Source organism: Strongylocentrotus purpuratus, unplaced genomic scaffold, assembly GCF_000002235.5.
Source record: "Strongylocentrotus purpuratus isolate Spur 01 unplaced genomic scaffold, Spur_5.0 spur5_scaffold_6, whole genome shotgun sequence".
NCBI classification, from domain to species: domain Eukaryota; kingdom Metazoa; phylum Echinodermata; class Echinoidea; order Camarodonta; family Strongylocentrotidae; genus Strongylocentrotus; species Strongylocentrotus purpuratus.
Window position 1 is genome coordinate 55,914,054 of NW_022145612.1, and position 17,507 is coordinate 55,931,560.

Here is a 17,507-nt window from a genome sequence, read left to right on the forward strand (position 1 = left end):
ACGAAAATTTTGCAACGACTCAGCCAGCCGCTGAATAAGGGGGAGGGGGGGGGTAAAGGATATATATATATATATATATATATATATATATTTTTTTTTTTTTTTTTCTCGAAAATTGAAAATTTGATATTTTGCTCCGTTGGGGGGGGGGGGGTTGCTCCAAAATACACACATTAAAAAAATGAAGGGGGGTTTAACCCAACCCCCCCCCCCCCCCAGAAAATTACCCTCCCCCAAGGACGGTTCTACCCCTGGACAATAACCCCGGCCCCCCTGAAAAATTACCCCCATGGACAACAATATTACCGGCCAAGACAGTTGCCGAGCAATTGGACAAGATATCATGTGAGACCCCCCCCCCCCCACCCACTCACACACACACCCACACCCGGGATTGATTTTCATAGCAGGTAATTGTCCTCCGGGTAATTGACCGTGGGGGGGGGGGGGCAATTTTCCAGGGGAATAATTGTCCTCCGGGAGTGTTTTGATAGTGGTGGTAATAAGTGGGGGATATGATAAACCAGTTTGCGATTCGCCTCTTGTTCTAGCGCTGTTACGTTTGGTAGGCGAATTTTCCGTGGTCGATGTGTGTAGCTTGCGGAAACAATTCACTACTACAGTACTAGTCTGCAAATTCAGCCGTCACGCTCGAGCCGAATAAATAATCGTATCGAATCGAGGCTGATAAAGGCAGTTTCTCCATCAGGCACCATGAGCAAGTGGCCGAAAGTAGTTTTGTTTGGTGACTCCATAACACAGGTAATGGCTTCTAAGTTCTAGTTAGATCACTCAGCTGAGGCTGAGCTGAAACGCTGGGACATTGGCAAGGCCATGGCAGCAGTTCCCGCGATCGCGAGCGCTGTGTGCCGTGAGCTGTCACCTTCTGCTCCTATCCCATGCAATCTCGCTCTCAGATCGAGTCGACAGGGCAAGGCCCATTGACCAGTGTTGACAGCGAAAAATTCGTTGATTTTATAGCAACAATTTCAATGTTCATCATGGATTAATAATCAGGGCTGAATCAGGGCTGTCATCTTTAGGGCACTGCTTCGAGGGAGATTCTATGCAAATTTTTTTTTGCTCAATGGGGGGGGGGGGGGGGGGGGGGGGGGGGGGGGAGGGGAGGGTACCTTTCGTCCATTTTTGGAGACATACCAAAAATCAACTAAATCTTCATCAATTGTTTAAATAATGGTCATGATTTAAAAGTTGTAATGTTTCTTACCTGTTTTGTGTCAATTTATTCATAAAAACCAAGTCCTTTCTCACACTTCAGTCACAGGTTTCATGCACTCCGAACCGCTGCACAATTACAATACAAATTACAATTGCATACCGACAAAGGGCTGCGGGCGCTGGGCAGGCCTGCGTGTGTGAAGTTAGGGATCATCAAAATGGTTGTCATCGACATGATGTGGACTACATAGAGTCTACATGAATATAGATCTAATGAGGATCTGAGATTACAGTTGATAACTTAACGCACACTTGTGCGCCCGCACCACGCGTGTCGGTCGGTATGCAATTGTATTGTAATTGTGCAGCGGTGAAACCTGTGAGAAAGTGTATATTGTAATGTCTTCGTTTTTAGGAAAAATACTCCGCAAAATATAATGACTTTATATCATGACCATTATTGAAAAAGATTTTTCTTGAAAGCCTGCAAGTAGTGGGTCATTTTCAACTCTTGTAAGGACTAATGTCTATTTTCATGCTGACACCGCTTGAATGGCTGTTCTGAATGCAGATGCCTTGCCAGGTGCCAGCATTATTGAAAAGGGGTCATAACAATCTGTCCTTTAAGAGTACTAAATCAGAATACATTACAAGGCATTGGTATTAAATAAATATGTTAATTTCACCTCCAGTTTTACAGAGGGCAGTATGATGATATGTGTAAAGAGCTAGACCAAATCGAGTGGGAATCTGAATTGGAGAATAAAAGTGTAGAGGATGCTTGGGAGTTCTTTTTAGTCACCCTGACTGAAAAAATGGAGAAGTTCATACCGAAGTCAAAACCCAAACACCGCAGAAAGAAACAGAGATGGATGACTAGAGAGGCACTGAGGAAACAAAGCCAGAAACATCGAGCTTGGAAAGAGGCACAGAGGACCAAACATCCTGTGGACATTATGAGAGCAAGGAGATTAGCCAAGCAGCTGCAAACTCTGACCAAGCAGTTATGTAGGAATTTTGAGAAAGACCTGGCTATGAATGTGAAATCAAATCCCAAGGCATTCTGGAGGTATACAAATAGCAAACTCAAAACCTCTTGCAGACTAGGCGAACTCAGAACTCCGGACGGTGAACGAATATCAACTGATAAAGGAAAAGCGGATGCATTGAACACCTTTTTCGCCACTACATTCACTGATGAGGATAAAGGGCACATTCCAAAACTCCCACCAAGACACAAAGGAGAGACATTGACATCTATCTCAATCTCTGAAGATGATGTTTATAAGAAGCTTGTCCACCTGTCAAAGTACAAATGTGCAGGACCTGATGGCATTCACCCTTGCGTTCTAAAAGAAACAGCCGCCTCAGTTTCAGAGCCCCTCTCCATAATCTACAATGCATCATTGAAGGAAGGCAAACTACCAAGTGCATGGAAGGTCAGTCATGTGGTACCTGTCCACAAAAAAGCCAGTAAGATGGATGTTAAGAACTACAGACCAATCAGCTTGACATCAGTACCATGCAAAATTCTGGAGTCACTCATTCGAGATGAGATAATTGCCCACCTGATGGAAAATGACCTACTGTGTGATGAACAGCATGGCTTTGTTCCAGGACGCTCTTGTGTGACACAGCTTCTGACTGTCATGGAGGCATGGACTGGGATGCTGGATAAAGGAACCCCTATTGATGTGGTATACTTAGACTTCAAGAAAGCTTTCGATAGTGTACCTCACCTTCGCCTTCTATCAAAACTTGAGACATACGGTATATGTGGCCAAATTAAGGAATGGATAGCAGACTTCCTCCAAGGTAGATGCCAGAGAGTTAGAGTCAATGATAAATTATCTGACTGGACAAAAGTAAGGAGCGGAGTGCCGCAGGGTAGTGTTCTCGGCCCAACAATGTTTGTCTTGTGCATCAATGACCTACCAGATGGACTTCAAGGGTCTGTCAAGATCTATGCTGACGACACTAAACTGTATGGCAAAGCATCCACCAAAGATGATCTGTGCTCAATCCAATCTGACCTTGATGCACTAATGGAATGGAGCAATACATGGCAAATGCACTTCAACACACAAAAGTGCAAAGTACTACACATAGGCCCAGGAAACGTCAAACACATCTATGCCCTTGGAGATGATGTCCTTGAAGCTACATCAGAGGAGAAAGATCTCGGCATCCTCATTGATGACGAGCTAAAGTTCCATAACCATGTGGCATATGCTGTCAAGAAAGCCAATGGAGTACTCTCCTGCATCCGTCGCAGCTTTGAGTGCAGAGACAGGTCCACAATTCCAAAGCTGTACAAAGGCCTTGTCAGACCTGTCATAAATTACGGAGATTCCATATGGTACCCTCGCTTCAAGACAGACTCCAAAACCATAGAGAGGGTGCAGAAGAGAGCTACCAAAATGATTTATGACATCCGCAACCGTCCTTACATAGAGAGACTTCGGGCGCTCAACCTTCCCTCCCTCGAATATCGCAGACGGCGAGGCGACATGATTCAGGTTTTCAAAATCATCCATGGACTTGAACGCATCCCAGTTGATACCTTCTTTGAACACTCGACTAGCAACACAAGAGGCCACAGTCTAAAGATCGTAAAACAAAGATGCTCAACGAAGATTAGACAGGATGCATTCAGCCAACGTGTCATCAATGACTGGAACACACTTCCTGAAGAGGTAGTCACTGCTACCACGGTGAATGCCTTTAAAGCCAGACTGGATCGAGTATGGAAGGACAAGTGTTTCTGCTCCCCATATGAGTAGAATACCCGACGCAGAACTGAGCCAGACACTTACCAAGAAGACACCCAACTACGAGAAGGAAGAAAATGAAATTGAACTGGAAGCCCGACTGCTGAGAACACAGCATTCTTCCAGAATCTCGGGTAAAGGTAAAGGTAAAGAAATTTTATAAAACAAGGCAATTTCAGTTTTTACCTACATGTTGTTCGAGATACCTTACCTTATAAATCCAATTATTATTACATTTTGCTTAACTTTTTACAGCGTTCCTTTGAGCTAGGAGGATGGGGTGCATCGATAGCTGATCAACTTCAGAGGTAAACTACTTATGATTTTTATGATAATTGTGAATGAATATTAAATGTTTTTTAGGGAGGCAGCTCAACCCATTTATTTCTGTTTAAAAATTAATTTAAGAGTTTGCACCTTTGAATAGATTAAACAAAATATAGCATATGAATGTCTAGAATCATCACAACCATGCAACACAAGTATAATCGTCAATATACTACACCCAGTACTACCACTACAATCATCATTTGCATCAGCATCAACATTGTCATCATAATTGTCATAACCATCATCATTGTCATCGTCATTTTCATCATCAATATTACCACATATCATGCTTACATCATCGACATCATCATCATCAGCATCATCATCACCACCATCATCATCACCATTGGTAATGATCACTACCACCACCCTTAACAACATAACCATCACTATTACCACCATTATCATCAGAGAGCAGCAGTACCATTGAACATACTCATTATCATCATCACTATCAACACCACCACCACCACCACCACCACCACCACCACCACCCCCCCCCCCACCACCACCACAACACCACACCACACCACACCACACCACACCACACCACACCACACCACCACTACCACATCCCTTCTAATCACCATCAACAACAAAACTCTGTAATACATTATTGATCACTACCAGAACATAACTTGTAATCAGGACAGATATTGAGATAAACATTCTTATTTTATTTTTACTACATTCATTTTTCATTTCCATCTCCAGAAAATGTGATATCATTTGTAGAGGAATCTCTGGCTACAATACTAAAATGGCACGTACTGGCATTCAGTACATTCTTCCGCATGAATTGCTGCAAAATGTTGCCATGGCAACTGTATTCTTTGGTGCGAATGATGCATGTTTACTAGAACTGCAGCCAGATAAGCATGTGCCTGTGGAAGACTATACAGTAAATATAAAGGTATGATTGTGTGATATCCAGACTAGAAAGCAGTCTTTCATTTGTCAGCAGTAATCCTAGACACCTGCTAGGGATGCAAAATGACATTTTGAGCAGGATGATGTAAAACTCTCAAAGATTCACTCATATTTTCTCAATCTCCCTGGCTGCATGTATGCTTGCATTTTTTGTATGCTGTGCATGCTTGTTACTTTTGTTAGCACCAATATTTGATGATATTGTACTGAATTGAATAATGGAGATACTGTAATAAGTGATCAGTGTTACATTTTGTATCCAAAATGGATATATAAAAGACTTTTAGAGCAATCACATCGCTAAGGAAATCTCCTTTTTAACAGATAAAGCTGATCTATGCAGGTATTTATTTATCAAGCTAAAACATGGCTTAAACACATTTGATTTTATTGAGAGAAAATTAAATTTCTCCTATTTTGGATCTTTCAGGAAATGTGATATAGTAAACAGAGGGTTTAGCGGGTACAACTCCCGTTGGGCTCGCATGATCATGCAGACTGCCTTGCCTACTGAACTCCTCAAAGATGCGGTTGCCATGACAGTGTTTTTTGGTGCTAACGATGCTAGCTTGCAAGAGGTGTGGCCATGCCAGTTTGTAGGTGTTCAGGATTATGCTGATAACATGAAGGTACTTAGGATTTAATATTTAATGCTTTGTATGTGCTTTTGTACAATCCTGGTGTCATTGGCCCAAATTCACGAAGGAGGCTTAAATTTAACCCTTGGTTTAAACCCTCATTTACATAACCCATGGTTTGAAAATTAGCGCAAAATAAGCGTACCTTGCCTTGCGCATGTCTAATATTAGACCTCTGATTGTCACGCTTATTTTACGCTAATTTTAGACCATGGGTTATGTAAATGAAGATTTAAACCATGGGTTAAATTTAAACCTCCTTTGTGAATTCGGGCCAGAGGGTTCTACAGTACTTAGGTTTCACTAGTCAGCTCGCACTGACTCTATTTCACACTAAACAGAATTCCATAAAACCAACAAAATTTTGTGAAGCGTGCCCTAGCTGAAATTCATCAGTCTGTGGCTAAGCAGCTTTAGCGCAGGGCATATATGGAACAGAGCCTATATTCGTTTAGCTGAGATAATGGGTTTTGCATAATGGCTGGCAAAGAATTTTGTGTGTAAACTAGGGTTCCAAGGCCCTGTTAAGCTATGTTTATATTAGGGTAAGGTATAGATTTCATGGTAAGTGTTGTACAAAATCATCTTAGCACCCTGTTTGCACCTGGGTAATTGTAATTAGAATTTGTTGCTAACTGTACTGTTCTTATTTATTAACACAACTCATTTAATCTATCTTTAAGTATCTTCGGTTTTATAGTATCCTACCAATTCAAATTATTTTGGTAATTCTGTTGCATTTATTTTATGCAGCCAGTTGGCAGACTGACTATGAAGTAATACATATCTAAGTCATTTGGCAATGCAGGACAGTATGCTCAGCTAGTGATTATTGTCATTAAAACCCAAATACTAATTTGATTGTTCAATTGTTGATACATTTTTGCTTTGACTAAAAAATACAAATGCCATGTTGATTTGGTAGTCTACTGACAAAATTTGAGAAATGTAATTAGAGATCCAACTTTTAACTTTTGTTACAAATACTTTCCAGTGCTACTGATCTCTTTTGCTTGCAAATAAAAAATATCTGATAATGTGTGATCTACACTGTATGAAAACTAGAAATTCTTGGTCTTTCTTTTCCTTCTTACAGGCAATCGTGAACTATCTTGAGAGTAATGGCATCCGCAAGGAGAAGATACTCCTGATCACACCTCCTCCTATAGATGAAGCATTGTGGGGTGCAGGCTGTAAAGAAAAAGGTATATAAATCTATAATTTCCACTCTCCACCCAGGTGTAGTAAATGGGTACCTGGCAGGAAGTACTCTTGAATGCTGGGCTTAAGCTTTGAAGGCTCCTTGAGCACCCCCTGGGATTGATATGTGTGCAATATAAATTTCATCTTTTAGAAATTGGCAGAAGCCTGGACTGTAGGGAATATTGTTATAAATTTGTCAACATTGCTTGTTTTTTTTATTGAAAAATCTATCACAAACATGCTGTCTAGTCACCTTGCAGCCTTTTCAAAAGTCAGCATATATGAAGTCCATTATTTTAGAAGTTCCAGTGCCTGGTTAACAAAATGCCTGTTGAGAAACTGAAAGATATTAAATCAGTCATTGGCAGATGATATAACCTAGTATGTCTGAATGGATTTAATCTCTGTAGTCAATCTTGGTATGAAATAAAAACATTTTTTACAATAAATACTGAAATTTGTTGTGACATTTGTATATCCTACTGAGAAATTTATTCTGTGAACTTCAATCCCTGTGAAGTACTCAAGCTACAGATGGTTTACTCTATTCATCAAGCTATGGATGATATACCTGAACTCGGCTTAGACTGTGTTTTTCATATCACTTAACCCCCCCCCCCCCCAGTAATTCATTATCCATTACAAAACAAACTGCTAGTTTGGTGAAAGAGTCAATCAAAGACATTTGAAAGTAATTTCCATAAATCAAGACTCATCAAATCATTTTGATTTTGTCCCAAAAGTCTCCTACCAGAGAGGCATGTACTGCTGACCCAAACCATCTTTGCTTATTTTCCCCCACCAGGTACAGCTCTGAATAGGACATTAAAGAACTCAGGGATTTATGCCAAAGCTTGTGTGACCCTAGCTCAGGACTTAGATGTGAAGGTCATTGATATATGGACTGCAATGCAGAAAGAAGAGGTAAGGGATGCAAGAAAAAAGGTAACACCATTCTTAAAAAGCACTTGCCCCATGGCAAAAATTACCCCCTCCCCCCCCCCCCATGTTTATGATGATCTAGGTTCCAAGCCCCCTTTGTGCAACCCCTTGTAGATAGACTGTACCTTTTCATTCTCATTCCAGCAGTAAGAAGGAATAGCCTACAACTCCAGACTCAGTGAAACTTATTTAGAATAGATAACAGTTTTATTCCTCCTTATATCTTTGCCGTGCAAATGATAAAGTAACATACTATACAATTTATTCACTTTAGTAACTCACGACTTGATATTATTTTATGAACTAACCTGCGGCATGTTTCATAAAAGTGTTTGTGAATAATAAGGAAATATTTTTAAATTGTCTATCTTCTTAAATTTTTCAATTCTGGATAGCTAAAATATGGTCTTTTTTATTTCAAGTGTACATTAGGTTTTCTAAGAGCATCTTCAAAAGATGATCTCTCATTGAATGATCTTAGCAGGTTAAACGCCCTCCTCAACAAAAAGACAGCGATCAAAATTGTCAAACTCACACCCAGTTCTTGTGTTTTTATTTTTAATTGATTCTCCTTTCCCTCGTTGTTATTTCTTGTAGAACTGGGGTCCACGATTCCTTTCGGATGGTCTTCATCTCTCAGCGGATGGAGCTGGTTTCCTCTACAAGCAGCTCTCTGGTTTTGTAGAAGACTGTACCTCCTCTCTATCTGAGCAGTTCCCTGACTGGAGTGAAGTAGATTATGCTAATCCAGAGAAGAGCTTCCAGCAGAGTTGACGATGCGGTGCTCCCCCATGTTTTATTTTCTCTCCTCAACAATGCCATTGACGGAGGCCATTAGATCAACTGAAATCTTATACTAATTACTGTGTATCCCTCTCTGAAATTTTCTTGTCTACAAATTGGTCATGAGCGAACATAGAAGAGCTATCCCTCAACTATTTTAAAAATATTTGTGACAGCAAAGTAAGATATATATATATATATATATATATATATATATATATATATATATTTTTGAAACTATACTCCCCATTTCCTTGGCAACATATTCAGTGGACAGCCATGCTCTGGCTATTCCACATAATAACTCAAAGAGGCACTGGCTGAGATGTAGGTTCTTACTTTCTTGTATGATAGTCTATACATGAGATAACTTGTATTTCATTATTAAATCTATTTAGAGTTTTGTGACAATATTTGTTGCTAAAAGCAGTCTATGAATGTCTCAAATACCATTTGTGTGTCTTTCAACTTTTTTTTTAAAGCTCTTGTTTTAAAAAGAAAATTAATCTTTGTATTCATAGTGATCTTTTTCATTTTGCCAATTTAATACCAAGCACTTGGCTTGTCCATTTCATGTGAAGATAACAAGATACCACTTTATTGAAGTATGTACCATGGTATGTTACAGTCCTTATCAGAATTCAAAAGAGCACTAATTGTGGCTTATAGATTGAAACTCTATTGTAAAAATGTTTAAAGTATACCGATCACCCAAAAAACATATTTTGTTCTGTATATTAGTAGTTCCCTGTCATAATACTATGTTCAAAATATTAGTTTCTAACCTAACTTCTGTAAAAAGATTTCACAAGTTTGAAGTCTCAATTAACATTAAAGCAACAAGTGAGGGTAACAAGTGAATAAAATAGGACCCACGCGGTGCACAATTGTGTTATTCTTTATTTTCTTCATCTGGTACTCCTTATCCGTTGGCCCATAGAAAGCCATGTGAAGTTATTTGAGGTTGATTTTATACATTCTAGCTGTGCACAAAATATTTTTTCTAATTCACAGCGTTTTGAAGTGTTAAATGAAGTAATAAAATCTGCAAGACCAAAGCTTTTGTTCTTTTTTGGATAGCATCACATTCTGTGCAGCTTCATGGAATAATAAATGGTGTGAAAGAACAAGGCAGTATTGCATCCTGTCTGGCCCTAGAGAAATTCAATCTGGCTCTATAGCAATTTAGATTCAGTAGGTGTTAAAGGATTATGATAGGCAATGGTGAGGAAGTTTAACAATATATCAAACTGAAAGTCAGAGTCATGGATGTGACAAATACCTGCGTTTGTTTTCGATCACCTTTGTAGCAGGAGTAAAGGGCTGGTGACATCTAATCAAATAATAATGATAACACTGGTAAAGTTATGTCACTTTCCAGTCCCAGAAGAAATAAAATGTTTAGTGTGCTTTAACCAGTGAAAGTTCAATGTTCCGCGTTAACCGTATGCACAGGGTAGCTAAGATGGATTTGTTATCTTTTTCGTCGGCCGGCTGGCAGAAGGGCGTTAGTGCGCGAGCGACTCGAAAACTACTTTTCGAATTATTCGCATTTAAAAATTTGTTTTATATTCAAACTGCTTTCCGTCTGGAAACGTGGTTTAAAACTTAACAGACTAATAGAAATGTTATAGTAGAACACGGCCACAATTTTTTTTTTTGAAGTAAGTAAGTTTTATAAAAGTTTGTGGTGGTTTATTGCTAACGCCCTTCTGCTTAATGTTTCATTTTTGACCTGAAATTCGAGCTAACGCCCTTCTGCCACCCAGGCGACGATTTATGCAGGGGATATTATGTTCAATGGTTTTATGGTCATAAAAACTTCAGTGAATAAGGATTAAGGTCCTGGTAGTAGGCATTTCATTTACATCAGCACAAATTGTTTTTCAAATACGTGTAAAAGGTATGTGACTAATTCCATCATTTCCAAATAGATATTTCATTGAACATTATAACAGGTTTTGTGAGGGTTATATTTTTATACTCTTTATTATTAGACAACATACATGCCAACTGTTCAGATTAAAGAGGAACATTCCTCTTTTTGGGAGAAGATAATTATCATTTTAATGCAGGTGTTCCTCTTCCTGTACAAATTTGTCTGTAGTATTGAATAGGAGAGTTAGGATTGTTCCTCTTTTTTTTGAAAATAGCATAATTTGTACAGATTTCTGATTTTCAAATGTTGGCATGTATGAGACAATATTTTATACACTGAAAATTTTGTAGAAAGCTATTAAAAAAATGATTATACAAAATTACCTGTCTTCCAGTTTACATTGTTTCTGTCTGCATTTGTATTTGATTTATACATGTAGTGAGCAAGACTAGATATTGCAGCCTGCAAAGTTAAGTAATGCACTTTCAAAGTGAGATAATAAGTGCTTTTTGTCTGTGTGATCAGTAAGAAACCAAAATTAGATTTTTATGTGGCAAAAATCTCATTTCCTTCTAGGCATTTCCTTTCGTCTGTCCCACTTTCTTGTTATCTTGATATCTCAAGAACCACTAGAGATATGGGGTTCACATTTGGTAATAGTATGTATCATACATAGGAAGACATTCTCATTAGATTTAAGGTATGTATTTCAAAGGTCACAATGATAAATTTTTAAAACTAAAGGTTTTGGGCCCTGCTACTGCAATGTCTAAACATGGTGACAGTATTACTTTAGGAAGATGATCAAAATTCAATACATTTTGGGGCTAACGGGTCAAGATCATAGTCGTCAGTTGACATTTGATTATAGGCTTTGGGTGGTATTCTCGAAATCGGACTAACTTTAGTCCATGGTATAATCCACCGACTAAGTATGGAATGACAAGTGTCCATAAGAATTTATTTTTGAATAATTTGATATGTCCCTAAATTACAATAACATAATTATATCAGTTATATTGTTGTTTATTAATTTAAGTTATTACATTTTAGTTTAGTTGAGTGACAGCTTCAATTATTCAAAAACATATAGACTCTTGGCATTCCATACTTAGTCGGTGGATTAAACCATGGACTAAAGTAAGTCCGCTTTCGAGAATACAACCCTTTATGCTTTCATTGTGATATGTCACGCATAATTCCATCTATTCCTAATGACTAATTCCTATGCTGAATTTGGGTTGGAAGCATATACATGTATACATGTAGTAGGAGACGCAGTTGCATTTGTTGTGTCTATTACACTGACTTCAGGGTATTTGATCCCTACCCTTCACACCACCCTCTCCCTCCACCCCACCCTCCCCTCTCCCCCTTCATCTCTCCCCTCTCTCCCCTCCCCCCCTCTATCTCTCTCTCTCTCTCTCTCTCTCTCTCTCTCTCTCTCTCTCTCTCTCTCTCTATCCCTCTCTCTCTCTCTTTCTCTCTCTCTTTCACTTTCCCTCCCTATGGGTTGTAAAAATTATTATTTTATTGTTTAGGCCAAAATTTCTTGTTTTAATCAAAATCAAAGATTGAGGAGGCGCGTTAGCTCAGTCGGTAGAGCAGTGGTCTCGTAATCCGGTGACCTGGGTTCGAATCCAAGGCGATGCGCTAGTGCCCTGGGCTGGTAAGGCATTAATCCTCATTACCAGGTCCCTCAGAGAGGACCTAAAGCCGTCGGCCGTCTGGTTGCTTACATACAAGCATTTATGCTTTCTTAGCAGTCAGGTAAAATAACCACTACCACCACCAAAATGAAATTTTCTTGAGCATATTATGCTCTTGTAATGAGCAGCATCTTGGAAGTGCAGGCAATTCAAGTTTGAGGATATTAATTATTATCCCGACATTTACTCAATAATGTACTCCCTTGTTGAATCGAACAAGAGAGTAGATGCAATATGCCCTCTGTTCTTGGCCCGATCCTGGCTTTCCTCCGATTAAGGAAGTCCTGCATGTATAAGATACAAACAAAAAAGAAAAATCTTGAGTTGGATACCTGGATAACATTATGATTGATTATAACTTGAATTCATTGTACCTCATCCATAGGATACATAGAAGTAGAGGTAGAGGGTGAGAGGAAAAGAGGTAGAGGAAGAGAGAGAGAAAGAGAGGGGGAGAGAGAGAGAGAGAGAGAGAGGGGGTGAGAGTTGGATGTGCAAACCCATCCCCCTTAAAAAGTAATAAGATGAAAACTTGGACGACAAGTTTTATAATCTTGGATTCATCTACAAGACAGAGGTATTATGATTGTTGCTAATGAAGAGAGAAATAGTGATGGAGCTATAGTGACAGAAATGTAGATGTGATTCGTTGTCTTGTGAAACAAAACAATACAAACAAAAGTTCTGAGGTTGAAACTTGGATAATGTGATTATATTATGAAATACATAATACTTCATCAAAATGTTGAAGCTATGGGTTGAGAGAGAGAGAGAGAGAGAGAGAGAGAGAGGGGGGGGGGAGGAAGGAGGGAGAAACGATGAGGATGTTAAATTAAAAAAATGCATCAAGCATGACATGAGGATGAAATTACAAATTTTATGACTCGTATGAAACGTATTAAAAATGAATAAGTTGCAATTTAATTAGGCCTAGCTAGTGCCTTTTCCACTACTGATACAAAGCACTAAAAATTCATTCGTCTCAAAGCATGAGCTTTTCCATTGGCGTCGAACAATTTATTGCCATCATTTTGACAAATTACAAACCTCCACTGCTACCCAATGCACCCCTAAAAGGCGAATTGGAAACAAACAGTAATTTGCCCCTCCCCCGAATAAAGTCATTTATGAAGAGGTCTTCAAAATGTACAATAATATTCATTTTTTGGAAAAAATAAGCATATATACGGCCTACAAGTTTCTTGAAAAATGAACAAATGAATCATTGCCATTTTTTCAAAATGTTGATATTTGTGGGTTGTGAGTAATTAATAGTAACCTATTCTTTCTTTATGGAATATAGAATAACAATCATTTCTAAAATAATCACTATAATATGCTTCATATTGGGGTGATTATTATTTTTCTTCTCCAATTGCAAATAAGCCAAGAATCACGGAGTGAGAAGTTTTTAAAGAAAATTACAGAAACGGTAAGCGGTTCTCCTTAGTTCTGCTTTATTCTTTCGACAGATGGGTCTTGGAATCATAGTAGAGTTCGATTTAACAGGAATATCATGCTATGGCCATGCTTGGTAAATATCTATGCCATTATAGCCTAAGTTGGGCTATAACGGTTTGTGGGATTTTGGGAAGCCTTTTTGTTCACTTCAGCTAGTCATGGACATGGTTGGATTATTTGTTTTGTGATGTCCTTATCATCGATTTGAACTAACTCCCTCTTCCGTTGAATGATCAATACAATAGCAATAATGACGTCACACATTTGAAATCGGTCAACATGGCGGTACTCTCGATACTAGTCAAAACACTAATGGCTAGCTACTAACGACGATTGCACTCGGCTTCCAATGAAAATATGCACGAAATTTGGAGCTTAACAAGAGGATTGCATTCTACAGTGTTAACAAAGGAGGGTGAGTAACCATCATATAAATGCTATGACCAGTTTTTTTGGGTGGTAACCAATGTTAAGTCCGTCAAAAAAAAAGCCAGTGTCCGTGTACAGCTGCCGTGATGAGAGACTGTGTGTTGTGTGTGATGTATATGTGCGAGGCCGAGGGAGGGCATCGGAAGCGGATACCAGCGCGGAGCTAAGGCCAACTGCCCTGGGCTTGGGCCCGTCTCCTCCGAGTTCCAGAGCGGGTCACACTGGTAGTTAGTAGCCGTTGTTGCCGACTTTGGCCCGCCTGAGCTTTGGGTTAGCACAGCCGTACTAGGAGGTCCACTATGCTCTACATCAATTTCAAGGTTTTAATGAGGGTGTTTCTTTTTTCAAATCTGCATTCAACGTGTTTTCCTCAGGTTGATTGGCAGATGTTATCAAGTCGATTTGGTAAAAATTATTTCAATAGGGTCTAGAGTAAAGGAGCCGGTAATCGGCCAGCTCCAGTTTTCGGCCGATTGGTTGGATGCGAGGTAAAATCACTCTAAAATACATCGCATAATAGCATAACACATATCCCACACATACCATACCATGCCAGTGTCACTGAAGAACCACATTTGCAATGAAAAATATATCCTAAAATATCACGTTTTAGCGATGTAATCAGCGGTCCCGCTACCCGAATCTGAAAAATCGAGTATCTTACGCGTGTCTGTAAGAAATATGGGTACCATAAAATGAGCTTTATTTCAAGTATTTTTCAGATTTAGAGCCCGATTTTGTGCTAGTCGCAAGCTCAAAAGTATCTCATCGCATGTATTAAATCAATGCAGCCGCACACCGCAACGCACACACGATATGTCTGTCTAATTCAGATTCCAACTTCCGATCACCGCTGTGCCTGTCTTTGGCCAGGCAAGCACCAGGGAGCTCCGGCGTGGGATACCTGCTCCGCCCGCTTGTGCTGTACATCAGCGCGGAAACGCACGGCGCGCGCAAGCGCTTCCTATTGACTTTGTACATGTGGCTGTAAACTGAAACGCTCGGCCGATAACGCTCCAAAACAGTGAAAATTGAAATGAATATTGTCATGGCAATTCGTGATTTTTTTCTGGGATTCTTTTTTTGTTTAAATAATAATAATATTTGCTTCATGATTTGAACAAGAAATGATAATAAATAGGAAGTAAAGAGTCCAAAAAATAGGATTTTGTCTTAAGTGGCCGAAAACGGGCTCCTTTACTCTATTTGTTTTGTTTTGTAAATTTGCCTATCTGTTTCGGTGGTCAGAAGCCCAATAATTTTTTGAGTGGATCATGTTACAAAAGCTTATGAAAATACAAAGTCGACAGTTAATATTAAAAGTAGAGTAAAGGAGCCGGTTTTCGGCCACTTAAAACAAAATTCTATTTTTTGGACCCTTTACTTCCTATTTATTATCATTTTTTGTTCAAATCATGAAGCAAATATTATTATTTTTTAAACAAAACAAGAATCGCAGAAAAAAATCACAAAATGCCATGACAATATTCATTTCAATTTTCACTGTTTCGGAGTCAGTTTTCGGCATAGCGTACCAGTTTTCTGCCGCATGTACAAAGTCAATAGGAAGCGCGGGCACGCGCCGTGCGTTTCCGCGCTGATCTATAGCACTAGCGGGCGGAGCAGATATCCCACGCCGGAGCTCCCCGGAGCTCGCCAGGCTGAAAACTAGTACTGCGGTGATCGGATATTGGAATCTGAATTAGACAGAGATATCGTGTGTGCGTTGCGGTGTGCGGCTGCATTGATTTAATACATGCGATGAGATACTTTTGAGCTTGCGACTAGCACAAAATCGGGCTCTAAATCTGAAAAATACTTGAAATAAAGCTCATTTTATGTTACCCATATTTCTTACAGACACACGTAAGATACTCGATTTTTCAGATTCGGGTAGCGGGACCGCCGATTACATCGCTAAAATGTGATATTTTAGGATATATTTTTCATTGCAAATGTGGTTCTTCAGTGACACTGGCATGGTATGGTATGTGTGGGATATGTGTTATGCTATTATGCGATGTATTTTAGAGGGATTTTACCTTGCATCCAACCAATCGGCCGAAAACTGGAGCTGGCCGATTACCGGCTCCTTTACTCTAGACGATCAAATATTTGATCTAGATGATTATGATAAAAGAAATGTTTTTGAATATGATATTTCTACTGACTAGATATTAATAAGTGTATGTTTAAGGCTATTTCAATTCGGCTGATAAAGATTGCGCTAGTGTACTTTCATATTCATTTTTTTACCCGTAACTCCGGCGTAGGGTCTACTCCGTACTAAAACATACCAAAAATCAACTAAATCTTCATCAATTGTGCAAAATAATAGTCATGATTTAAAATTCGTTATGCTTCTTACCCATATTGTGTCAATTTTCTTATCTTTTTTGGAGTATTTTTCCTAAAAACAAAGACATTATAATATGCACTTTCTCACAGGTGTCACGGCAAGCTGCTGCACAATTACAATTGCACACTGTGCGTGAAGCTGGCGACCATAAAAACTTCACACACGCTCGCAGGCCCGCACCCCTTCTTCGATCGTTACAGTATTATGCAATTGTATTTTGGACTGTGCAGTGGTTTGGCTTGAAACCTGTGAGAAAGTGTATATTATAATGTCTTTGTTTTTAGGAAAATACTCCAAAAAAGATAAGAAAAGATAAGGAAATATCGTTTTGATTTTAATAGGGTCTAATATCCAAAGAAAAGAAAGATGTGTACAGTGGGAGACAAAAAAAAGTTTACACCTAGAAAATTGCTAATTATTATATTAATCATCTATGAACAGTAAATTAGTATACATCCTATGAAAGAGTGCTTTATCCCAAATCATTTAGTATCATTTTTGTGTGGTATGACTTATGTGTTCATGCTTGGATGAACAGGAGGCATTGTTTGCGAGAGTGCAAACATCGACTTGCGCCAAAGTTGCTTATGTAATGTTTGAATGCAACAATTGGGATTTGGGTATTAATTCGGTCATTGCAGATCCAAATAACATCCCTATTAAACATAATGAATCATGTCACACATAATATCACATAGACGTAACAATTGTGCGCGCGTGTGTGTGACTTTGCTTCTGCAAAAATATGCAATGCATCTCATTTGATACATTCAATTCATTCTCTCACTTTAATCCCAACATATCACATACTTTAGGCCTCACTTTGGAGCAAGTTGATTTGTGCACCCTCGCAAACAATGCCTCCTGTTCATCCAAGCGTGAACACATACCACA

The 17,507-nt window shown here is 39.0% G+C and overlaps 2 protein-coding genes across 19 annotated transcripts in view; both read left to right on the forward strand.

The window, feature by feature from the left end:
- Window positions 1-612: 612 nt before the first annotated feature.
- On the forward strand, window positions 613-9,965 carry LOC591412 (isoamyl acetate-hydrolyzing esterase 1 homolog). 2 transcript variants are annotated; one of them, XM_011665394.2, is made up of 6 exons: window positions 613-762; window positions 4,206-4,258; window positions 4,995-5,193; window positions 6,945-7,053; window positions 7,857-7,975; window positions 8,591-9,965. In XM_011665394.2, the coding sequence occupies exons 1-6, from the start codon at window positions 715-717 to the stop codon at window positions 8,765-8,767; spliced, it is 705 nt and encodes a 234-aa protein (XP_011663696.2). In that variant the 5' UTR covers window positions 613-714; the 3' UTR covers window positions 8,768-9,965. The 2 variants fall into 2 exon arrangements, with proteins under 2 accessions (XP_011663696.2, XP_796067.4); XM_790974.5 differs by lacking the exon at window positions 4,995-5,193 and adding an exon at window positions 5,641-5,839 and having other exon boundaries at window positions 615-762.
- A 4,108-nt stretch (window positions 9,966-14,073) lies between these two features.
- The window catches only part of LOC581599 (CLIP-associating protein 1), a 92,046-nt gene continuing 88,612 nt past the window's right edge, over window positions 14,074-17,507 (forward strand). For all 17 annotated transcript variants that reach the window (XM_030973429.1, XM_030973428.1, XM_030973430.1 and 14 more), the window contains exon 1: window positions 14,074-14,240. The gene's annotated coding sequence lies outside the window, so the exon portion shown is untranslated. The remainder of the gene's footprint in view (window positions 14,241-17,507) is intronic.

Bases quoted from the DNA above. Each gene is read 5' to 3' on its own strand.
- LOC591412 (XM_011665394.2), top strand. From the start codon at position 715: ATGAGCAAGTGGCCGAAAGTAGTTTTGTTTGGTGACTCCATAACACAG. The intron at 4,259-4,994 runs GTAAACTACTTA...TTCCATCTCCAG, and splicing joins ATAGCTGATCAACTTCAGAG to AAAATGTGATATCATTTGTA. The intron at 5,194-6,944 runs GTATGATTGTGT...TCCTTCTTACAG, and splicing joins ACTATACAGTAAATATAAAG to GCAATCGTGAACTATCTTGA.